Below are 18,573 nucleotides of genomic sequence, written 5' to 3'. Positions count from 1 at the left end.
AAGGAGGCCGCTACAGTCTGGCTGGCATGGCAAGGCATCTCTTGGCCATACGTAATCCAATCTAGACAAGGATCCTCGCTCTGCACCTGCAAAAAATTTGTTAAGCCACTTACCCACCAGAGCTCTTGGCGAAGCGTAGTGTATGCGCACGGAGCAAGGAAAACTCTGCGATGATACTCTATACTGTATTCCCCACTGCTTGGCGACAATATGGCGGCGGTGTACGTCTGGGCGGGCTTGGCATGGCCGCTGGTGGATGCTTTGGATAGACTGTGACCAATGACGAGTTCTTAATAATAGCGTGCGGCCTGTGCGTCGTCATGTGTAATTTCACCAACCATCTCTTCAAACCCGACTATTTACTGCCAAGCCGCCAAGAACAACTTCCAGTTCAACACCTAACCATGAACCGAACCAAACTCGCCTAGCACCTGGTCCAAATTCCTCCCTCGCCGTCACTGTCGCCACTTACGTCACGCAGGAGTTAGCCCCTGACAACCCCCGCATATACTCTGGGTTTATTTACAGCCCTTGCTTCCTCCGGTTGCGGTTCTCATTTTTCTCTCTAACAGCTCTGTCATCTTTACAGAAATTGAGACCTTCACAATGAATCAAAAACCAGGTGAAGAACCTGCCCACGTCTCGGGTCAGGCCAATTCGCCCATGTCGGCGCCGGCACATGCCCTCTCGTTTCGACAAGTCGCCGAGGAACTCAATGCCAATCTCGAGGATGGATTGACCACCGAAGAAGCGAAGAGACGCCTCAGCCAGTATGGCTCGAATGAGTTCGGCGAACAAGAGGGCGTCCAGCCTCTCAAGATTCTTCTAGGCCAGGTTGCCAATGCTTTGACTCTAGTGAGATGTCCCATTACCCCCCCTTTGACTTGAACGCATGACACCATTCATGTCGAGTTGAAGGTTTTTTTAGGCAATGGTAGAGTCGCTGATTTGGTGATGGGGTGAATTAGGTGCTTATTCTCGCTATGGCAGCATCACTCGGCATCCAGTCGTGGATTGAGGGTGGCGTAATTGCTGCCGTTATCCTCCTGAACATCGTTGTTGGATTTCTTCAAGAATTTAAAGCGGCAAAGACCATGGACTCTCTCCGCTCACTTAGTTCGCCTACCGCCCATGCTGTCCGCAATGGAAACAACGAGGTTGTGGTTACAGCAGAGATCGTACCTGGTGATATGGTGGAGTTGAAAACAGGTGACACTATCCCTGCTGATATCCGCCTCGTTGAGGCTGTCAATTTTGAGACCAACGAAGCATTGCTCACCGGAGAGTCACTGCCCGTTCGAAAGGAAATCAACACTACGTTCCCTGATGACACCGGCCCTGGCGACCGTCTCAATGTTGCTTATAGCTCCTCAACAGTTACTAAAGGACGAGCTCGTGGAATTGTTTTTGCTACCGGAACTTACACTGAGATCGGCCAAATCGCTGTTGCCCTTCGTGGCAAGTCCTCCCGCCGCCGCGAGCCCAAGAGAGATGCTGAGGGAAAGGCCTCGGCGGGCCGTTGGATGCAAGCCTGGACTCTGACCTTCTCCGATGCTGTTGGGCGCTTTCTGGGTGTCAACGTTGGGACGCCCCTTCAACGCAAGCTCGCCAAGCTGGCCATCTTGCTGTTGGGAGTGGCTATCGTCTGCGCTATTATTGTTCTGGGAGCCAACGAGTTCAACACTAAGAAGGAGGTCATCATCTATGCTGTTGCAACCGGTCTCTCCATGATTCCTGCTTCTCTTATCGTTGTGCTCACTATCACCATGGCCGCCGGCACTAAGCGTATGGTTCAGAGACATGTAATCGTGCGCAATCTGAAGAGCCTCGAAGCCCTAGGCGCGGTAACCAGTAAGTCATCCAAGGTGACCTTCCTGCCACTCTACTAACAGCCCAAGACATTTGTTCAGACAAGACAGGCACCTTGACCCAAGGCACCATGATCGTCAAGAAGGCGTGGGTTCCTGGACGAGGCACATACTCCATCGGTGCCACCAACGAGCCCTTCAACCCTACCATGGGTGACCTAGGCCTCCAAGAAACTCAGCCTAAGGATATCGACTTCCAAGCTGAGGACTCTGAAGGTGCCGTCATCAATCCTGAGCAGCTCGCGGCCCAAGACGGTGCCCTTCAAGCCTACCTCAACATCGCCTCGTTAGCCAATCTCGCCACTGTCCACCAAGTTGAGGGTGAATGGCATGGTCGTGGTGATCCTACCGAAATTGCTATTCAGGTTTTCGCCTCACGATTCAACTGGAACCGATGTCAACTTGCAAGTGGTGAGAAGCCTCGCTGGCGCGAAGTTGCCGAGTTTCCATTTGACTCTGATGTTAAGAAGATGTCCGTGATCTTCGAGGATAGTGAATCTCAGAAGCAATGGGTCTTTACTAAGGGTGCTGTTGAGCGTGTCTTGACCTCATGCCCTGTTTATGCTGTTGGCGATGAGATCCGAGAACTGGGAGATGATGTCAAAGAGGACGTCCTTCGCAATATGGAATCACTCGCTCGCTTAGGTCTGAGAGTTCTTGCCCTGGCTAGCCGCACTGATATTCCCCACGTCACCGATAACGAAGCCGATCTGGACCGATCCCAGTTTGAGAATGATCTCATCTTTCGAGGATTGATTGGTCTTTATGACCCTCCTCGTCCTGAGTCCGCATCGTCGGTCAAGATGTGCCACCAGGCCGGAATCAGTGTTCATATGCTTACTGGTGACCATCCCGAAACTGCCCGAGCTATTGCCCTGGAGGTTGGCATTCTGCCTGAGAAGATTTCGCAGATCCCCAAGGACGTTGCCAAATCCATGGTCATGGCCGCATCTGAATTTGACAAGTTAACTGATGCTGAGGTCGACAATCTTCCTCTACTGCCGCTTGTTGTTGCACGGTGCGCTCCCCAAACGAAGGTACGCATGATTGAGGCCCTGCACCGCCGTAAAGCTTTCGTTGCTATGACTGGTGATGGCGTCAACGACTCGCCAAGTCTAAAGCGGTCCGATGTTGGTATCGCGATGGGCTTGGCCGGATCAGATGTAGCCAAAGAGGCTTCCGACATCGTCCTCATGGATGATAACTTCGCATCGATTCTGAATGCTGTGGAAGAAGGTCGACGCATGTTTGATAATATCCAAAAGTTTATTCTCCATGTTCTTGCGGAGAATATCGCCCAGGCGTGCACTCTCCTTATTGGGCTAGCCTTCAAGGATCGCAATGGATTGTCTGTTTTTCCCTTGGCCCCAGTCGAAATTCTGTGGATTATCATGATCACTTCCGGTATGCCAGATATGGGCCTTGGCTTTGAGATTGCGGCACCTGATATCATGCAGCGCCCACCCCAGAATGTGAGTATTCGTTCTTGATATTCTATGTATGCACTTTGCTAACATCGCAATAGTTGAAACAAGGCGTTTTTACCCCAGAGCTACTCCTTGATATGGTAGTCTATGGCCTCTGGATGGCAGCCCTATGCCTAGCCTCATTTGTTCTGGTCCTCTACGGCTTTGGTCGTGGCGCCGATGATATCGGTGAGAACTGTAACAACAGTTATAGTGAGGACTGTAAAGTTATTTTCAGAGCCCGTTCGACCACCTTTGCCTGCCTCACGTGGTTTGCGCTATTCCTGGCTTGGGAAATGATCAACATGCGGCGATCATTCTTCCGTATGCAGCCCAAGAGCAAGCGATACTTTACTCAGTGGATGCATGACGTCTGGCGCAACTCCTTCCTATTCTGGGCTATTGTCGCGGGCTTTGTTACAATGTTTCCTATCATCTATATCCCCGGACTGAACACTGTCGTTTTCAAGCACGCGCCGATCTCATGGGAGTGGGGCATTGTTTTTATCGCGGCGGTGGTCTTCTTTATGGGGATCGAATTTTGGAAATGGCTTAAGCGAGTCTACTTCCGCCGCCAGGCTCGTAAGGTGTCTGGTAACGTTGCGGATTTGGAGACTCGTGTTTTTGGACGCTACTACAACATGGGTACCGGCAGCCAGGATGAAGAGACAGGAGCCAGTGCGGGAGAGAAGGTGGCTCAGTAAGTCGCGTTCGGCCGATGAGATGCAAGCAGACCAACATATTCTGAGCATTATGCCAGCTCCTTCTTGTGGCCTGCCATAGAGGCATCCTGGGACGGAGAATTGAAGATTTATAGAATAGGTAAAGTCCTTGCGGATAGGTAAGTATGGGATGTGCCTTTGATGAGATGTAGATTTTGGTAAAGTTACGTAGCTCAGCAATAGTGAGTAATACGAACCATAATGCATCCGGAAATCTAAAGGGTGAAAAAGGAAACCGATCACCCACACTGTTTATAACACAGGTGGTAGCTGGCAGTTAGGCCGACGGTGTAATCTTTGTAGGTTTTACATGCTGGTTAGCCGATCACAATACAAAGAAAAGCGAGGACAAGGAAGTCAGATCATAGCTAAAAAAGGATTATAGTTACGAAACCGAGCCCCAACATTACAGACGCTGAGCTAGCAAGTCGCTTTATGGCTTTTGATGTTCAGACCAACTTGGGCATCAACCAGTTATGACATCTAAATATTGTTTATTATGCACCGAATCCAGATCTATGCCAACATATTAAGGCATCATAAGTTTTACAGTCTAACTACAGGGTAAAAAACTATAAAACAAATTTAGTATAAAAATAGCATAGAGTGATACTCAATCTTGACAGGAAGGGAATGAGACGACGAAACTAGTAGTTGTTAAATCTTTTTATGTTAAAATCAATTCTACCCTTGCAAGACGCTCAATTGCAGTCGCCTTGGACCAGTCCATCAGCAATCCACGAGCTAGGCGCATAAGTAATAGAACCCATCAAAACGCCCGACATAAGTCCAGCTCTGGGAAAAAGTAATAAACCACTTCAGGCGCCTCGCAGCATTTCAATGTTAGACGGGGGACCTACAGGTGACAGCTCTCTACATCAGATGACATACGCTTCCTAGCACGCGACAACGACCCCTCACTCGCTACCTTTGTTTGTTTGTTTGTTTGTTTGTTTGTATATTTTTCGTCTGGGTGGCTGTAACGAAGCCAGATCTCCTACTGGAGCAAAAGACGTGCTGAGCTAGCTAGGTACAGGGAAACCCCGCTTCCTTCACCATCCAGCATACCAATGGCACAAAAGGTGCTGTATTTCTCAAGCCCGTCACCCGTCAGCGGGTTCGGGGGCAATCTACTGTCGAGCTTTTTCCACCGACCAGAATTCTCTCACGCATCACTACATCTGCTGACGCAGTCCACAATCTCCAGTAACCAAGTTGTAGCTCGTAGTCGACTGTCGTGGCGGCAGGGAAAAACCTTGGGAAGGAATCAGAGGCCGGCGGTGCGGCTTGCCTTCAAAGGGGAAAAACCCATCGCAATCGGCGTCGTTGATCGGGAGGATGTCGCTACCGATGCCACGGGCACCGTCCTCCGATATCTAAGGCGTTCTGGTTCTGAGGTGCCGCCATTAGATCCGACAAAGGTGTTGTCAGAGAAGGTGAACTCTCCAAAATTCCTTCTCTGAAAACTGCTGTTAGGGAGCCGATGGCGTCCCCGCAGTATTGTGTGGCCGAGTAGCCCGTAGAAAATCCCGCTCCTAACAGTGCACTAACAGTGCGTGCCAAGAAAGAATTTTTACAGGGGAGAGTTGTCACTCGCTACCTTCACGCCGATAGACCTTGTGTCGCAGGGTAGGCATTAGTAATCTAGCTATATGCTTTAAGTAACTCTGCGGGATGGAATACCCCGCACAAGAGACAACTTAAGACATCAATCAACACATTTGCTGCTGCTCATCATATTCACTCTAACCCTTTAAGCACGCTAAGTGCGACACCTTGCGTGCAATGTAATCATTGTCCTCTGAAAAGCGGGGCTGCTGGTTCTGGACGCCTTGGCGGGTTACTTGGCGCTGTCATCTTCCACTCGTTAAGATCTCTCGACCCGCGCCCCAAGGCAATGCTAATCTGTCACACCTTGGGGACAAGGCGTAATAATGACCGTGCGAAGCAGCTATTGACTACTGTCATTGACTTCTCTTTGTTACTAGTTATCGCTTGGAGGCACCAATGTGCGTTAGATATGTAAAAAGGGAGCTTAGCATGGGTAACCTATATGGATACAGTATCATAATAACAAAGACTCCCACCGTTTTGAAGCCAAGGCCAAGTTATCGGAGTCCTCGGCAGCGAAATCAAGAGTTGAGGCCATACTAGAAGCGGGGTCATCTTGGCGAAGCTCTTGGCAGAAATTCCTAGCAACGTAGTGCTGTATCAGCCCGTTCGCCTGAATCCCTTCCTTGTCTTGTTTAGACTCATTTACCTGGGAGAAAAAATCTGGTTGGCAGTCAATTCTGCATTAAGAAAAGCAACCTACTTTCGCCACCAGCAGTTACAACGTATTCGGACCGCTTTACTGTCGATAAGACTCGAACAGGTGGCCTGTGATTTCGTCTGCGGGTGGTTGGAAGATGCCGCTACAGGAACTTACTGTCCTGCCAGAACCACAAGGTGGTCATGAGTACCATTTAGGCTCCAACCACACGAAGAGACTCACATCAAGGACTCAGAGCAACCTTCGAGCATACGGCGACGGTAGGCGCGCATGCCGTTGCTGGTATCGAGTCAGTGGAACTCTAATAAACATATCACAGCACAGCTTACGTCCGAGAAGCAAGGCTGGCGCGGCAACACTGGTAGAGAGGTGCGGCAAGTGCTGGGAAGTAGCGGGCCGTACGAAGTTCAGTATCGCGTTCGTCTCGTGCAGGAAAAAGGATAATGGAGCGGGCGCAGAACTATATGCAGTCAAGAATGTCCAGCGACAGCCGAAGGAGACAGAACATATGTGCATAAGACGGTCGACCGCAGAGTTTTGTGTTTTAAGCGCGCTTCCGAATGTAATATGCACACTCGAATTGCTCATGGACACAAAGGGTGACTACTGCGAGGTGATGGAGTGCTGCTCTGGTGGTGACTTGCATAACTTGATGCGCATGGTGGGCACGTTGAAGTGGCAGGACGCGGACTGCAATATCAAACAATTGATGCGCGGTGCTGAATATCCATGAGATAGGGGTTGCGCATCTTGAACTCAAGTGTGAGAACCTTCTTTTTACTGGCGACGGCATTCTCAAAATCAGCGACTTTGGCCATAGTGAATGTGTCCGCCTTGGTTGGGACAAAGAGGTTCATACGGTTTCCGGAATCCGAGGCTCGGGTCCATACATCGCTCCTGAGGAAGATCTTACGCACGATACCTTATGGAACGCCGGCAGCAGGAGGGCTTTGGCCCAATCGAATCGTTGCCCCGAGTAACTTCTCTGGTCCGTCAATATTACGGTCGCATTCTAGGAGCTGAAATTTACATCTTGTCTAGTTACACAGTCGAAATACCATATATTGCCTCTTGGACCCCAATCCATCCAGCCGGCTTACGGCATCGCATGTATCGAGATCCGAATGGGGGCCGGAGATCAGACTTTGCAAGGCTAGCGAGTGTTTTTGACCGTGAAATATACCATGTTAGCGCTAAAAACTATACCCTTATGGCAAGGAGATAACACCGCTTGATGACGACGCATCGCCTCGGCCGTTTCCGACATCTTAGGAGATAGTGGAGTTTGAGGGCTGAGCCGTATATAACTAGAGAGTACGCTCCCAATGATCGGTTATCAGCTAAATTGTACGTCGAGCGGGTCGAGCTTAGAAGCTGTCACTTAGAAAGCCGGATATGTCCCAACGTTCATTGTCGAGGGACAGACCAGTTCCCTTGCGTTTCGACCACCGTTAACCTGGCTTCAAGACAGTCGCGAACTACCCTGATTATTTTGAGCATCCTAGCTATCTACTCCTAAGACAAGAGATATGCATATAGCCATAGCGTATGATGATATGACAACGATGTGTAGCTGAGTCTCTTTCTAACCTTTCTAGCTTGTTGCGGGCTTAGATGTAGGTGACGCCACTTTTCAATTATGCCAGCGCTAGAAGGCCGCCTGACAAAGTTGTATGTTTTGACCCCATTGCGACCGCAGGACTTGTGATGCCGTGATACGGCGAAGCGGATTCGGATCTAGCATGCAGTAAATAATATCCCGGCAGTTTGACTAATTGCCTCGTTAGTCAATAGTTTAATCGTGAAAAGCCAAGCACACGGGAACGGAACTTACTGGGTTTAACGACTCAATTGGACTGAAACCTTCCTCTTGACGACGATCCTTGAGATAGTGTGCATATATCTCATCCTGATCCTTTCTGGCCTGATGCCAGAGGTAACTCCCCGTGCGCATGACAATATAAATGACACCGCAAGCCCAGACATCGACTGCTCGGCCATCGTATTCCTGATCTGTATACACTTCTGGAGCGATATATGGTCCTGAACCGCATAACCCGGACATAAGATGGACGTCATTCTCCCAAGCCATGCGAAAGCAGTCGCTGTTGCCGAAATCACTGATCTTGAGGCTGCCGTGCCTGGTAAGCAGCAGATTTTCTGGCTTGAGATCGCGGTGCGCTACACCCATCTCGTGCAAGTACTCGATGCCGCGCATCAACTGCTTAAAGAAGCAGTCCGCCTCCTCTACCTCTAACTTCCCTGCCGAGTACACTAGCGTGAATAGGTCGCCACCTTCGCAGTATTCTATCACCTGGCAGTAGTTCCCCTTCTCATCTGTCAGTAGCTCGAGCGTGCGGATCACATTTGGATGGCGTAGCTCGCTGAGGACGCAGAACTCAGCGGTTAAGCGCCTGATGTACTCATCCTCCGTCTCCCGCGACCGACGCTGGAGCTCCTTCACCGCGTATAGTTCTTCGCCAATTCCATTCTCCTTTTTCTTGCGCGAAACATGGACGATGCCAGATGCGCCATATCCAACCACTTCCTGGCACCTGCCGTACTTTGCCGACAATATAGGTCCCTTATTATCCTCCTGCGGCTGCTTCTTGCTCAGTATTTTCCTCCATCGATCAAATAGCGACCTTTTGCGCAGTTTTTGTTCAATACGGTGCCCATGCCCTTCTTGCAGTGCGATGAACCGCTGCAGCGGCGCAGTGTTGCTGCCATCGAAATTGGTTAAATTTGGAATCAGAGGCGCTTCATCCGCGTTCATGTCAGTTGATACTGCTTTTCGAGTATCAGGTGCCGGCTCTGCAGAGGAGTTCGAGGGCTGCACAGTGCTACCTTCGACCTCTAAATTAGTAGTAGCAGTCGCATTGTGCTGCAGTCGCCTCAGCTTGGCGATGTTTCTCAACGATTCCATAATTAAGGCTTACCCCTCTCGTTACAGCAGAGTGGACCGTAAGTGCTCTCAGGATAGCCGCCCACAACAAGCCTGGGGATGGCTGCGAATATGATGCGGCGGTAGTGAGATTCGCATTTGTCTGCAGGCCACGAACGCAAGAATTGTCGTCTCGAGAAAGCCAAACTCAAGTGTAGACTGTTTAAATCGAAAGTATATCGAGCGAGTCCCCAGATTCCCCGGTTGCAAGAAGGATAGGTTTAGGTGGAAATTACTGTCTTGTTACTCTCCTGTTCTGACCTGTGGCAATATTATTGAGGTAGATACTTCGGTCGTTCGTGTGGCATCTCCACCAAGATTGGCGCCGAAAGTGCGGGCGTAGCCTTTATGTGCTGAGAGTCATTTATGATGCCAGGCTTCTCTTGGCGAAATCAAGCTAAAGTGCTAATGCCATTCTTACACAATAACGGGACTGTGGGAAGACGAATCACCGATATAGTGATACCAGATGGCTAGCAAGAGTTCCGCTTCCGGCACCTCAGATCATGTTAAAAAAAAAAAAATGAAAAAAAAAAAAAAACTGGCAAAGTAATAGCGAAATTCTTTTTGTTGGCCATGGGTTCGAGGAATTGACTGGTAGGCAGCAGAATACTTGAGGCATTTTTGGCTGCCAAGGTTTTGCCAAGATCTTGGCTTGTTGGTGATGACAGGGTATTACATCAGCTGAGTACATACATGCCAATGCAAGCTAGAGCAGGCTACAACACTTCAATATGCACTCCTTCGCAAAAAGCAGCGATTTTGATGACTTCACGATTGAGGGGTGGTTTGGGTACGGCCCCGAGATCACAAGGGAAACTTGGTCACAAGAGATCGCCTTCCAGGCCTCCAAAAAAAATCCAAAGAAATCTCCCAATAAAGAGAATGCTTCTTGTAGATAGTTTCTCAGCTCATAAGGATCCCCAATTTATTTGGTATTATATAATGTTCGATATTATCCCTTATTAACTCCTTAGTCATACAACTCATCTCCTTTAGCCTCTTGATATGGGGGTCTATCAGCATCTCAAGCGCGCACAAAGAAGTGCTTTATACGACTTCACTGGAGGCGGCGGCCTTCAATTATCGAGATTTCAGTTCCTCGGTATGTCGAATTGTCTATAAAAAGTTGCCTTGAGAGCTTGTTATATATATATATTGGCTGGGAAAAGTCAGGTTTTTAGCTAATTGACCGGGAAGTTGTTTTGGAACCACTACGACGAGCAGCTCATGAGCAAACCGAATCTTTAATTCCCAACCTTATTCATCCTGTTACTCCAATAACAGCCAAAAAACAGTTCAATTCGATACGAGATGAGCTTCAAATTCTCAGCAGTCCAACGAGAGCTACCTTAGAAGATGCAGAGTCTTTTTTAGACTATGCAATTATCGCCAAATTGGCGCAGAAGGATATTGTAAAATTACAGAAGGAAAAGCTCGAACTGGAGGCACGCCAGATTCGTAACCCCGATGGAGGTGCTTATACAATCCGGCAGTTGCGTGAGATGGTGTCAGATCGAGCTCAACAGGAATTGCAGATAACTAACAAAAGGCAGGCAAAAGACCAGGAAGCATGGTTCAAGCAGCTTCGCGAGGAAGCCCTCCTCAAAGAAGATAATAGACCGAAATTACGAGGAAGAGCAGCTGCCAAAGCGAAGGCGTCACGAGAAGCTCTAGAGGCAACTCGGTGGGAGGAAATCCACAAAACCTTCACTGATCCAAATACAATTGAGGAGCAACAACGCCAGCTACGACGACGGGAGGTAGCTAATAAGGAAAATCGATTCTTGATGATTACAATGGTACCAAAATCACACCTTGAAGCTATTCCTAACCTCGAGAAATGGGTCGGAGAAAACTCTCGCCCCGGCGAGGCTAACGAGGCTGAAGTTATATATGTTCAAACCGATATCGCCGATGATTTCATCTCGGTAGACTCAACACGAAAGTTACCTTCTTTGCCAGGGACCTCGGGCTCCGATGAGGATGATATTGAGATCAGTACGTGCCCCCAGGTGGTAGCTACCAGAGGCGGCCCTTCTAATCACTCAATGATGCCATTTGGCGTGACAATTGATGTAGAGGAAGAGATTGAAATATCCGTGATGCCTCAGAATGGATGGGGCTACGAGCGTGGGCCGAATCATTATTCTGATGAAGAAGATGAAGGTTATGTAGAGGTGGATTGGGTTATTTTGCCTGCGCCGAGGTCGCGGGGTCGGACTGACCGTTCAAAAAAGTAACAACACAACACGATAGTTTGCAGTTCAATTTGAACGAATTTGCTATTGAGAAGTATATGAGATTACAGCAATTGAATCATATAACCTTTATCTTCATACAACCAAAATTGCCTATCGCAGTTTATACGAAGGTTACGTTATGTGGTTATGGTTTGTACGCGGTTAGAGGTTACGGCACCCCCTCTTAGAAACAGAAGGGGGGGAGGGGCAAAACCACTTTTATCAACCCGCCGGGTAGTTTCGAGTCGTCGCATGTGCTTTGTTTAATGCGGCCTTGTCAAACTTTTAGACATAATTGCTTACCAAGTTCAATCATTACAAGTGTCTTAGAACTGAGGCATGTAAAGCAAACTTCGGCATGCTTATCTACCTCGAGAAATATTAAGGTTGCGCGTTACTCTGGTGCTCTCTACTGGTAACTCATGAGCCCCAAAAGTGTGATAGGGCTCTCTTATCTCTATACGTAAATAAGTATCGGAGAATACCTCTTTTGAAGTCAGACTTGTCCTTAAAGCTTGCTGTCATCGTTTTTTTTTTTTTTTTTTTTTTTTTTTTCGAACTTACAGTTTCCATCACGAGAAAGTCACGAAAGGGCAAGCTGTGTAAACGAGTGACATGATATATAACGTAACAGGCCATGTGTCCTTGTGGAACTAAAACGAGAGGAGAGGTTAGGGCAAAGACCCATACTGACTAACCTACATACCAGTCTCCATTCTTAGACAAATCTCAAACCACCCTTCTTCTTCGGAGATTGGCGCCCCTTGCCAAGATCCTCATCATCAGAAAACTCATGATCCTCATTAGCAGACCTGCTAACCGGCAAGCCAACAGCATTGGCATCGACATGGCGACTAAAGCGGTTGTACGCAATAAAAGTATCCTTATCGCCAGCCACCGCATTGGCAGGGGTGGCAACCTGCATCGAAATGCGCCTCAGCTCAACAGCATCCTCCTTGATAGGCGCCTTGCCGGTGTAGTGATAAAAGACGTTGAGTGCAGGGATCGATAGACCGTGGACAATGATGGAAAACAGCACGAGCCAGTAAACTGTCGGCCCCATAGCTCGAACAAGGTTGGTCTCCTCCTCATCACCCTCACCATCATGCGGAAACAAATGTCTGGCGTGCTCAACATAGAAAACGGCGCCAGCGCCGATGGGTCCGAAATAACCCATGAAGAGTGCCTCTTTCCAGTTTGTGCAAACACCAGGCATCAGCTTATAAAAGGCAAAAATGGCAGGTAATCGGCGGAAGATGAGAACGAGGAGTCCAAGACCTAGAAGACGACCCCATGTGATGCCAGTGCCAGTAGGGTCGTTGAAGTCTGACCAAGGCAGAATAGCACCGATGTACATGAATCCGCCGAAATTGAGAAGGACGTCAACACATGAATTAACTTCGTCGTGACGGAGTTCAGTCTCGCGGAGGTAGTGGCCGTCCCAGTTCAAGGCGCAGCCAGCGACGAAGCAGGCCAAAAGGTCGTCAGTGCCGAGAGCTCCGCAGGTTCCGACGATGAACAGGCCCAGGGCTGTGGGAAAGAGGACGTAAGACTCGTTATCGATCCACTTCCTGTATAAGATAGGATTAGAACAAGGTGGAAAATGGCAGACAATGAATACTGCAGGTGTTGATATGATGTTGCGGCGTTGTAGAGATCACTTACCATCTCAGAGCAAGGCGAACAGCCTTGCAAGATCCATACCCAACAACGGCACCATATGCAATGGACAAGACAATGGTATACAGCCACGTCTCAACGAACCATTCTGTGAGAGCCACTCCAACTCCACCACCCAGACGTCCAACCTCACCAGCACGAGCCATCAAAGTATGAGCAACGGAATGACCAGCTTCACCTGCAGCTCCAGCCTTGGCACCAGCACCAGGGATCTCTGCGTGCTGAATCAAGTATGTAGCAAGCATCAAAAACGGGAAACCGAAACCGTCGTTGGCACCCGCTTCGGCAGAGATGATCTCGCGTAGTGGACGAGCGACATATTTATCGGCGAAAGGGCCTTTGGCGATGGCCTGTGAGAGGATGGGATCGGTGCAGGTGACGCAGGAGCCGATGACGAGAGCGGCCAGGAGTGTTAACTTGGGAATCGTGAGCATGATACAGGCTGTTGTACAGAGCCACATGACGGTCATGATGGGGAGAAGACAAAGTGCCATTTCTTTCCACCGTGCGAGACCATATTTGGCTGGGAGTTGGTAGCCTGCGATGACGAGCTGAACGCCAATCATAACCCGAGCGACGCCCTAGTTCTTTGGGATCAGTATTTGCTCGTAGCGTCTTGTAGATAAGCTGCGTGGGATGGCTGGGGACAAACCAGAGTGATGGCGTTAGTCTGGCCTGGTTCGGCAGAGCCCCATTTCTCGCTCTCGATAAATTTGGCTGCTAAAGGTCCAAGGATGACGCCAATGAAGACGGCGGGGACTAGGAGGTGTTAGATACTGTAGTGATGTGAAGGCAGAGGACGAAAGGACTGGAATGGGGATGTGGGGTACTGACGGGCTTCACCAAGATACCAAGCCTGCTTGATCTTGACCGAGATGATGCCATAGAGAATCGTGAAGGCGCCTAGATACAAACATGTAAGCAAAGGCCTTAGCGGCAAGAGCCAAGAGATGGATGGGCGCCAAGGTACGGACCCAAGACGCTGAGCACGATGTTCAGCTCGCTAAGGTTCAGGACAGGCATCTTGGCGATGTCACCGTGTGCCTCGAAATAATAAGATGGACAGAGGAAAAGGGAGAAAAGAGAAAAAAATAGAAAAGGGGAAAAGGAAAAGAAAAGAGAAAAAAAAAAAATATAATAGAGGTCCAGCCTATGAAAACAAAAAGAGATGGAAAGGAAGCTAAGTCATTCTCCGGGGGCTATCCGTTCATCTTTAAAGGCATCTGCATCAACCGAGATAAGGGATATTTTAGCCAGCGCCAGACGAACTAGGGGAGAGCTAATGGCTCCGAAACGGCAAGGAACAACAGTCTTCATAAATAGGGCCTAAAAAAAAGGAAACAGAACAAAAAGAGAGAGGCTAGAAAAAGATCCACGTCCATGACACGCTCGGTGATTCCGCTGGCGATTCAAGCGATGACAACACGTCTCTCGCCAGCACTCCTCTTGAGTCTCTCGGTCCTCGATAAGGAGGATGCAGAGCAGAGTCGGTGTCTGGGCGAGGTGGGTGAAACTCTTGACAACGGCGCCATCGCTGGTGGCGGTTGTCTTGGCGTCGGGGGTTGATGAGGAGTTATCTTGGCGATCACAATTAGAGGTGGAGACTCGAGTCAGGGAGACGCTATTTGGAATTCTGCTGGAGGGTTATGGAAATGGAAATCGGTCGCGTGTCTATCCGACGGGAGCCTCGTCTGGAGTACACAACTGGCCGTTTTCGGGCGTTTAAAATAAGCATAAAAAGGCGTGTCGGACATGGTGCTTTCACAGTCTCTCAATCTCGCAACCATTTCACTTATTCGCCATGGATATCAGAAGGAACGGGGTAACGAATTATGGACCGTCTGTTTTAGCGCGTGTTGCCGCGGCTGTGAATAGCCTCGAGACAGGTTCCGTCCGTGTCTCGAGTTGTAGGGTCGAAGCTGCATTGGGAACCTTGAATGGACAGGAGAAACGCAGATCCTTGTCGACTTGTCCAGGGTCAGGTTGTGTGGAGGCCGGGACTTTGAGGACCAACCGGATCACTCCAAGTCTCAGATTCGGAATCTATAATATTTTTAAGCATAAAAATGTCCACAAGATTAAAAAAAAAAACCCTTGGCTTCTCCTGCGGCCATTGTTTTTACTGTCTCCGCGCTACTACCCTGGAGAGGGAATACCCCCAGGCCCGCCCAGATCCGAAACATGATACGTCAGCAGAATATCACGGCGCTTTGACATCGGGGCTGCAACTCATGTCAAACAGTAATTGCGTGAAAACGATAGATCCCGAGAGATCTGCGCTTTTTCTTCCATCGACGGGGCTCCACACAAGGAGCCTCAAAAACTCCTAAATATAGATGTGAGTAAAAAGCGTTCCTCGATCCCCCGCGGGGGGGAGGGGGTGGTGGGACTCTTCCGCTCGCTACAGATCAAGCCCATCAGTATTGGCCCGAGGTCGAGGGCGCCGACGAGATGGACTTGCAAACACCAGCTGTGTCAATGTGCGGGGGATGCCTTACCAGGTAATGTTCCATGACTGTTTCTTGGGCAATGTCATGAAGGTTCCTCAAGCTAATGTTCCATAAGGTGACCTATCATGTGTGCTTTTTACGGAAATAGAATATGAAAACTCGGGAGCATATCGGAACTCTCAGCAAACGCCACGCCAGCCTCCGCCCATACCGGACTAGTTTCTTTGCTCCTCTCTTCTCTTTCCCAGGACACCTGCTAAGACAGTTATCAAAGTCCTCGCCAGGGCCTACCAGGCCCAAAGCCACGGTGCGGGACGGCTAGTCGACACGCGAGCATCTTATGTCCAGCCAATTCTCCATCCTGATTCCCTGGACGCTGCTTTTTCATGTGCTCTCCCTCTTGGCGGAGGGGGGGAAGTGGGGTTGGATCGGGAGGCAGACGGCACGCACCTCAGGATAGGTTGAAAGGGAAAGTTACGTGTACGGGACTAACTCCGCTGTGTGTCCTTGTGTTGGGTCCATGATAAAAGGGACATGATCTTCTGTCGTCCTTCTGGCTCTTGTTTCTCTCTCTTCTCTTACTCTTCAAATTTCTTCACCAGTCAAAGACCCTCAGTGCAGTGACTTTCTAGCCTATTCCTTCTGTCCACGTATTTCCTCTCGGCTATCTTGCCACCTTCCCAAGCAAGAACAGCACAGAACTAGAGCCCTCGAAAAAACAACCTCTTGTCCCATCTAATCGTCCTCCTACCGCGCCGGATGAAATACTCCCAATCGCCATGAGCCAGCAGTTGATCGAGGAGGCGCCTCATGTCTCCGGGCAATCCAACACGCCCATGACGGCGCCCGCCCACGCCCTCACCTTCGAACAAGTCGCCGAGCAGCTTCAGTGTCATACCGTCGACGGCTTGAGGACGGCCGAAGCCGAGAGACGTCTTAAGGAGTGCGGCCGCAACGAGTTCGACGAGCAGCAGGGTGTCCAGCCCATCAAGATCTTCATCGGTCAGATTGCCAACGCTTTGACTCTAGTGAGATGTCCACCATTCCATGGCCCTTCCAAGGAATCTCACAGCGACTTTGCCCACGTTGTCCTTGATTGTGAGCCTCGGAGGGAGATTTACTGATTCGCTGATTTGTAGGTGCTCATCCTCGCCATGGCGGCTTCCTTTGGAATCCAGTCTTGGATTGAAGGCGGCGTTGTTGCTGCAGTCATCATGCTCAACATCGTCGTGGGTTTCTTCCAGGAGTTCCAAGCTGCCAAGACCATGGACTCCCTCCGCTCGCTAAGTTCCCCCACAGCTCATGCCGTGCGCGATGGGAATAATCAGGTTATCGTGACTGCTGAGATTGTCCCTGGTGACTTGGTCGAGCTCAAGACGGGCGATACCATCCCTGCTGATACCCGCCTTATTGAAGCTGTCAACTTCGAGACCAACGAAGCTCTCCTCACTGGAGAGTCTCTCCCTGTCCGAAAGGAGACGGCGTCCATTTTCCCTGATGATACCGGCCCTGGTGACCGCCTCAACGTCGCCTATAGCTCGTCGACTGTCACCAAGGGTCGTGCTCGTGGTATCGTCTTCGCTACTGGTATCTACACCGAAATCGGCCAGATCGCTGTTGCTCTCCGTGGCAAGTCCTCTCGTCGTCGTGAGCCCAAGCGCCGCGAAGATGGAACTGCCTCGACTGGTCGCTGGATGCAGGCTTGGACCTTGACCTTTTCTGATGCTGTTGGCCGTTTCCTCGGCGTCAACGTTGGAACCCCCCTCCAGCGCAAACTGTCCAAGCTGGCCCTTCTTCTTTTGGGAACTGCTATTGCCTGTGCCATTATTGTCCTCGGTTCCAACGAGTTCAACACTAAGCGGGAGGTCATCATCTACGCTGTAGCCACTGGCTTATCCATGATCCCGGCTTCTCTGATTGTCGTTCTTACTATTACCATGGCCGCTGGCACGAAACGCATGGTCCAGAGGAACGTCATAGTCCGCAACCTCAAGAGTCTCGAGGCCCTTGGTGGAGTCACTAGTATGTCCCGTCGTGGTCCTCCATCCCGAGTCGAACCTGTTACTAACACTCGTATTAGACATCTGCTCTGACAAGACCGGTACCCTTACCCAGGGCACCATGATCGTCAAGAAGGCATGGATTCCTGGCCGTGGTACCTATTCAGTCGGCGCTACTAGCGAGCCCTTCAACCCCACCCAGGGACAACTTGGTCTCCAGGATGCTCAGCCCAAGGACATCGACTTCCAGCTTAGTGACGCCGAAGGCACCCCCATCAATCCCGAGGAGGTCGTTGCCAGGGATCCCACACTCCAGGAATACTTGAACGTTGCTTCTCTGGCTAACCTCGCCACTGTCCATCAGGTTCAAGGCGAATGGCATGGCCGTGGCGACCCCACTGAGATTGCCATCCAAGTCTTTGCCTCGCGATTTAACTGGAACCGTCTCCGCCTCGCTACAGGAGAGAAGCCTCAATGGCACGAGGTTGCCGAGTTCCCGTTCGACTCTGACGTGAAGAAGATGTCTGTCATTTTCGAACATGATCAGTCGCAGAAGCAATGGGTCTTCACCAAGGGCGCTGTTGAGCGAGTCCTTTCCTCTTGCCCCCGCTATGCTGTCGGTGATGAGATCAAGCACCTCACGCCAGATGTTGAGCAAGATATTCTCAGAAACATGGAGGCTCTTGCCCGACTTGGACTCCGAGTTCTCGCCCTCGCCAGCCGAACTGATATTCGCCACGTTATCGACAACGAAGCTGAACTGGACCGAGGTCTTTTCGAGACTGACCTTGTCTTCCGTGGCCTTATCGGCCTGTACGATCCCCCTCGCCCCGAGTCTGCGCCTTCTGTCCGTCAGTGCCATGAGGCCGGCATCAGCGTTCACATGCTCACTGGTGACCACCCTGAGACTGCCCGTGCTATCGCTCTT

General features: G+C 50.1%; 7 protein-coding genes across 17 annotated transcripts; 4 read left to right on the top strand and 3 right to left on the bottom strand.

Annotated features, from left to right (window-relative positions):
• Window positions 1–300: 300 nt before the first annotated feature.
• Window positions 301–4,685, top strand: FOXG_06575 (potassium/sodium efflux P-type ATPase, fungal-type). 2 transcript variants are annotated; one of them, XM_018385260.1, is made up of 4 exons: window positions 301–855; window positions 969–1,851; window positions 1,899–3,340; window positions 3,394–4,685. In XM_018385260.1, the coding sequence occupies exons 1-4, from the start codon at window positions 607–609 to the stop codon at window positions 4,036–4,038; spliced, it is 3,219 nt and encodes a 1,072-aa protein (XP_018242537.1). In that variant the 5' UTR covers window positions 301–606; the 3' UTR covers window positions 4,039–4,685. The 2 variants fall into 2 exon arrangements, with proteins under 2 accessions (XP_018242537.1, XP_018242538.1); XM_018385261.1 differs by having other exon boundaries at window positions 301–1,851.
• Window positions 4,686–5,623: 938 nt separating this feature from the next.
• FOXG_06574 (uncharacterized protein) lies at window positions 5,624–7,187 on the bottom strand. 2 transcript variants are annotated; one of them, XM_018385259.1, is made up of 3 exons: window positions 6,658–7,187; window positions 6,371–6,607; window positions 5,624–6,316 (listed from the first exon to the last, which is right to left on the bottom strand). In XM_018385259.1, the coding sequence occupies exons 1-2, from the start codon at window positions 6,914–6,916 to the stop codon at window positions 6,552–6,554; spliced, it is 315 nt and encodes a 104-aa protein (XP_018242536.1). In that variant the 5' UTR covers window positions 6,917–7,187; the 3' UTR covers window positions 5,624–6,316; window positions 6,371–6,551. The 2 variants fall into 2 exon arrangements, with proteins under 2 accessions (XP_018242536.1, XP_018242535.1); XM_018385258.1 differs by having other exon boundaries at window positions 5,624–6,607.
• Window positions 7,188–7,213: 26 nt separating this feature from the next.
• FOXG_06573 (HAL protein kinase) lies at window positions 7,214–9,813 on the bottom strand. Of its 4 annotated transcripts, XM_018385257.1 has the most exons (4): window positions 9,561–9,813; window positions 9,268–9,507; window positions 8,163–9,212; window positions 7,267–8,099 (listed from the first exon to the last, which is right to left on the bottom strand). In XM_018385257.1, the coding sequence occupies exons 3-4, from the start codon at window positions 9,102–9,104 to the stop codon at window positions 7,977–7,979; spliced, it is 1,065 nt and encodes a 354-aa protein (XP_018242534.1). In that variant the 5' UTR covers window positions 9,105–9,212; window positions 9,268–9,507; window positions 9,561–9,813; the 3' UTR covers window positions 7,267–7,976. The 4 variants fall into 4 exon arrangements, with proteins under 4 accessions (XP_018242533.1, XP_018242531.1, XP_018242534.1 ...); XM_018385256.1 differs by having other exon boundaries at window positions 7,214–8,099; window positions 9,268–9,813; XM_018385255.1 differs by having other exon boundaries at window positions 8,163–9,507.
• On the top strand, window positions 9,788–11,613 carry FOXG_19315 (uncharacterized protein). 2 transcript variants are annotated; one of them, XM_018399523.1, is made up of 3 exons: window positions 9,788–10,377; window positions 10,473–10,772; window positions 10,836–11,613. In XM_018399523.1, exons 1-3 carry the CDS (start codon window positions 10,281–10,283, stop codon window positions 11,513–11,515), a joined length of 1,077 nt encoding a protein of 358 aa, XP_018242530.1. In that variant the 5' UTR covers window positions 9,788–10,280; the 3' UTR covers window positions 11,516–11,613. The 2 variants fall into 2 exon arrangements, with proteins under 2 accessions (XP_018242530.1, XP_018242529.1); XM_018399522.1 differs by having other exon boundaries at window positions 10,473–11,613.
• Window positions 11,614–12,052: 439 nt separating this feature from the next.
• Window positions 12,053–14,420, bottom strand: FOXG_06572 (uncharacterized protein). Of its 4 annotated transcripts, XM_018385250.1 has the most exons (5): window positions 14,170–14,420; window positions 14,030–14,098; window positions 13,848–13,954; window positions 13,181–13,776; window positions 12,053–13,086 (listed from the first exon to the last, which is right to left on the bottom strand). In XM_018385250.1, exons 1-5 carry the CDS (start codon window positions 14,216–14,218, stop codon window positions 12,234–12,236), a joined length of 1,674 nt encoding a protein of 557 aa, XP_018242525.1. In that variant the 5' UTR covers window positions 14,219–14,420; the 3' UTR covers window positions 12,053–12,233. The 4 variants fall into 4 exon arrangements, with proteins under 4 accessions (XP_018242525.1, XP_018242527.1, XP_018242528.1 ...); XM_018385252.1 differs by having other exon boundaries at window positions 14,030–14,420; XM_018385253.1 differs by having other exon boundaries at window positions 13,181–13,954.
• A 109-nt stretch (window positions 14,421–14,529) lies between these two features.
• FOXG_19314 (uncharacterized protein) lies at window positions 14,530–14,810 on the top strand. Its single transcript, XM_018399521.1, has one exon. The coding sequence runs from the start codon at window positions 14,576–14,578 to the stop codon at window positions 14,759–14,761; it is 186 nt and encodes a 61-aa protein (XP_018242524.1). The 5' UTR covers window positions 14,530–14,575; the 3' UTR covers window positions 14,762–14,810.
• Window positions 14,811–14,947: 137 nt separating this feature from the next.
• On the top strand, window positions 14,948–18,509 carry FOXG_06571 (Na+-exporting ATPase; the record flags this gene model as incomplete). Of its 2 annotated transcripts, XM_018385248.1 has the most annotated exons (5): window positions 14,948–15,696; window positions 15,761–16,673; window positions 16,785–17,667; window positions 17,726–18,442; window positions 18,502–18,509. In XM_018385248.1, the coding sequence occupies exons 2-5, from the start codon at window positions 16,425–16,427 to the stop codon at window positions 18,507–18,509; spliced, it is 1,857 nt and encodes a 618-aa protein (XP_018242522.1). In that variant the 5' UTR covers window positions 14,948–15,696; window positions 15,761–16,424. The 2 variants fall into 2 exon arrangements, with proteins under 2 accessions (XP_018242522.1, XP_018242523.1); XM_018385249.1 differs by having other exon boundaries at window positions 15,761–17,667.
• Window positions 18,510–18,573: the final 64 nt, after the last annotated feature.

Source organism: Fusarium oxysporum, chromosome 3 (genome assembly GCF_000149955.1).
Source record: "Fusarium oxysporum f. sp. lycopersici 4287 chromosome 3, whole genome shotgun sequence".
NCBI classification, from domain to species: Eukaryota; Fungi; Ascomycota; class Sordariomycetes; order Hypocreales; family Nectriaceae; genus Fusarium; species Fusarium oxysporum.
Note: the sequence above shows the minus strand (reverse complement) of the source record. Positions and strands in the feature narration are given on the sequence as shown.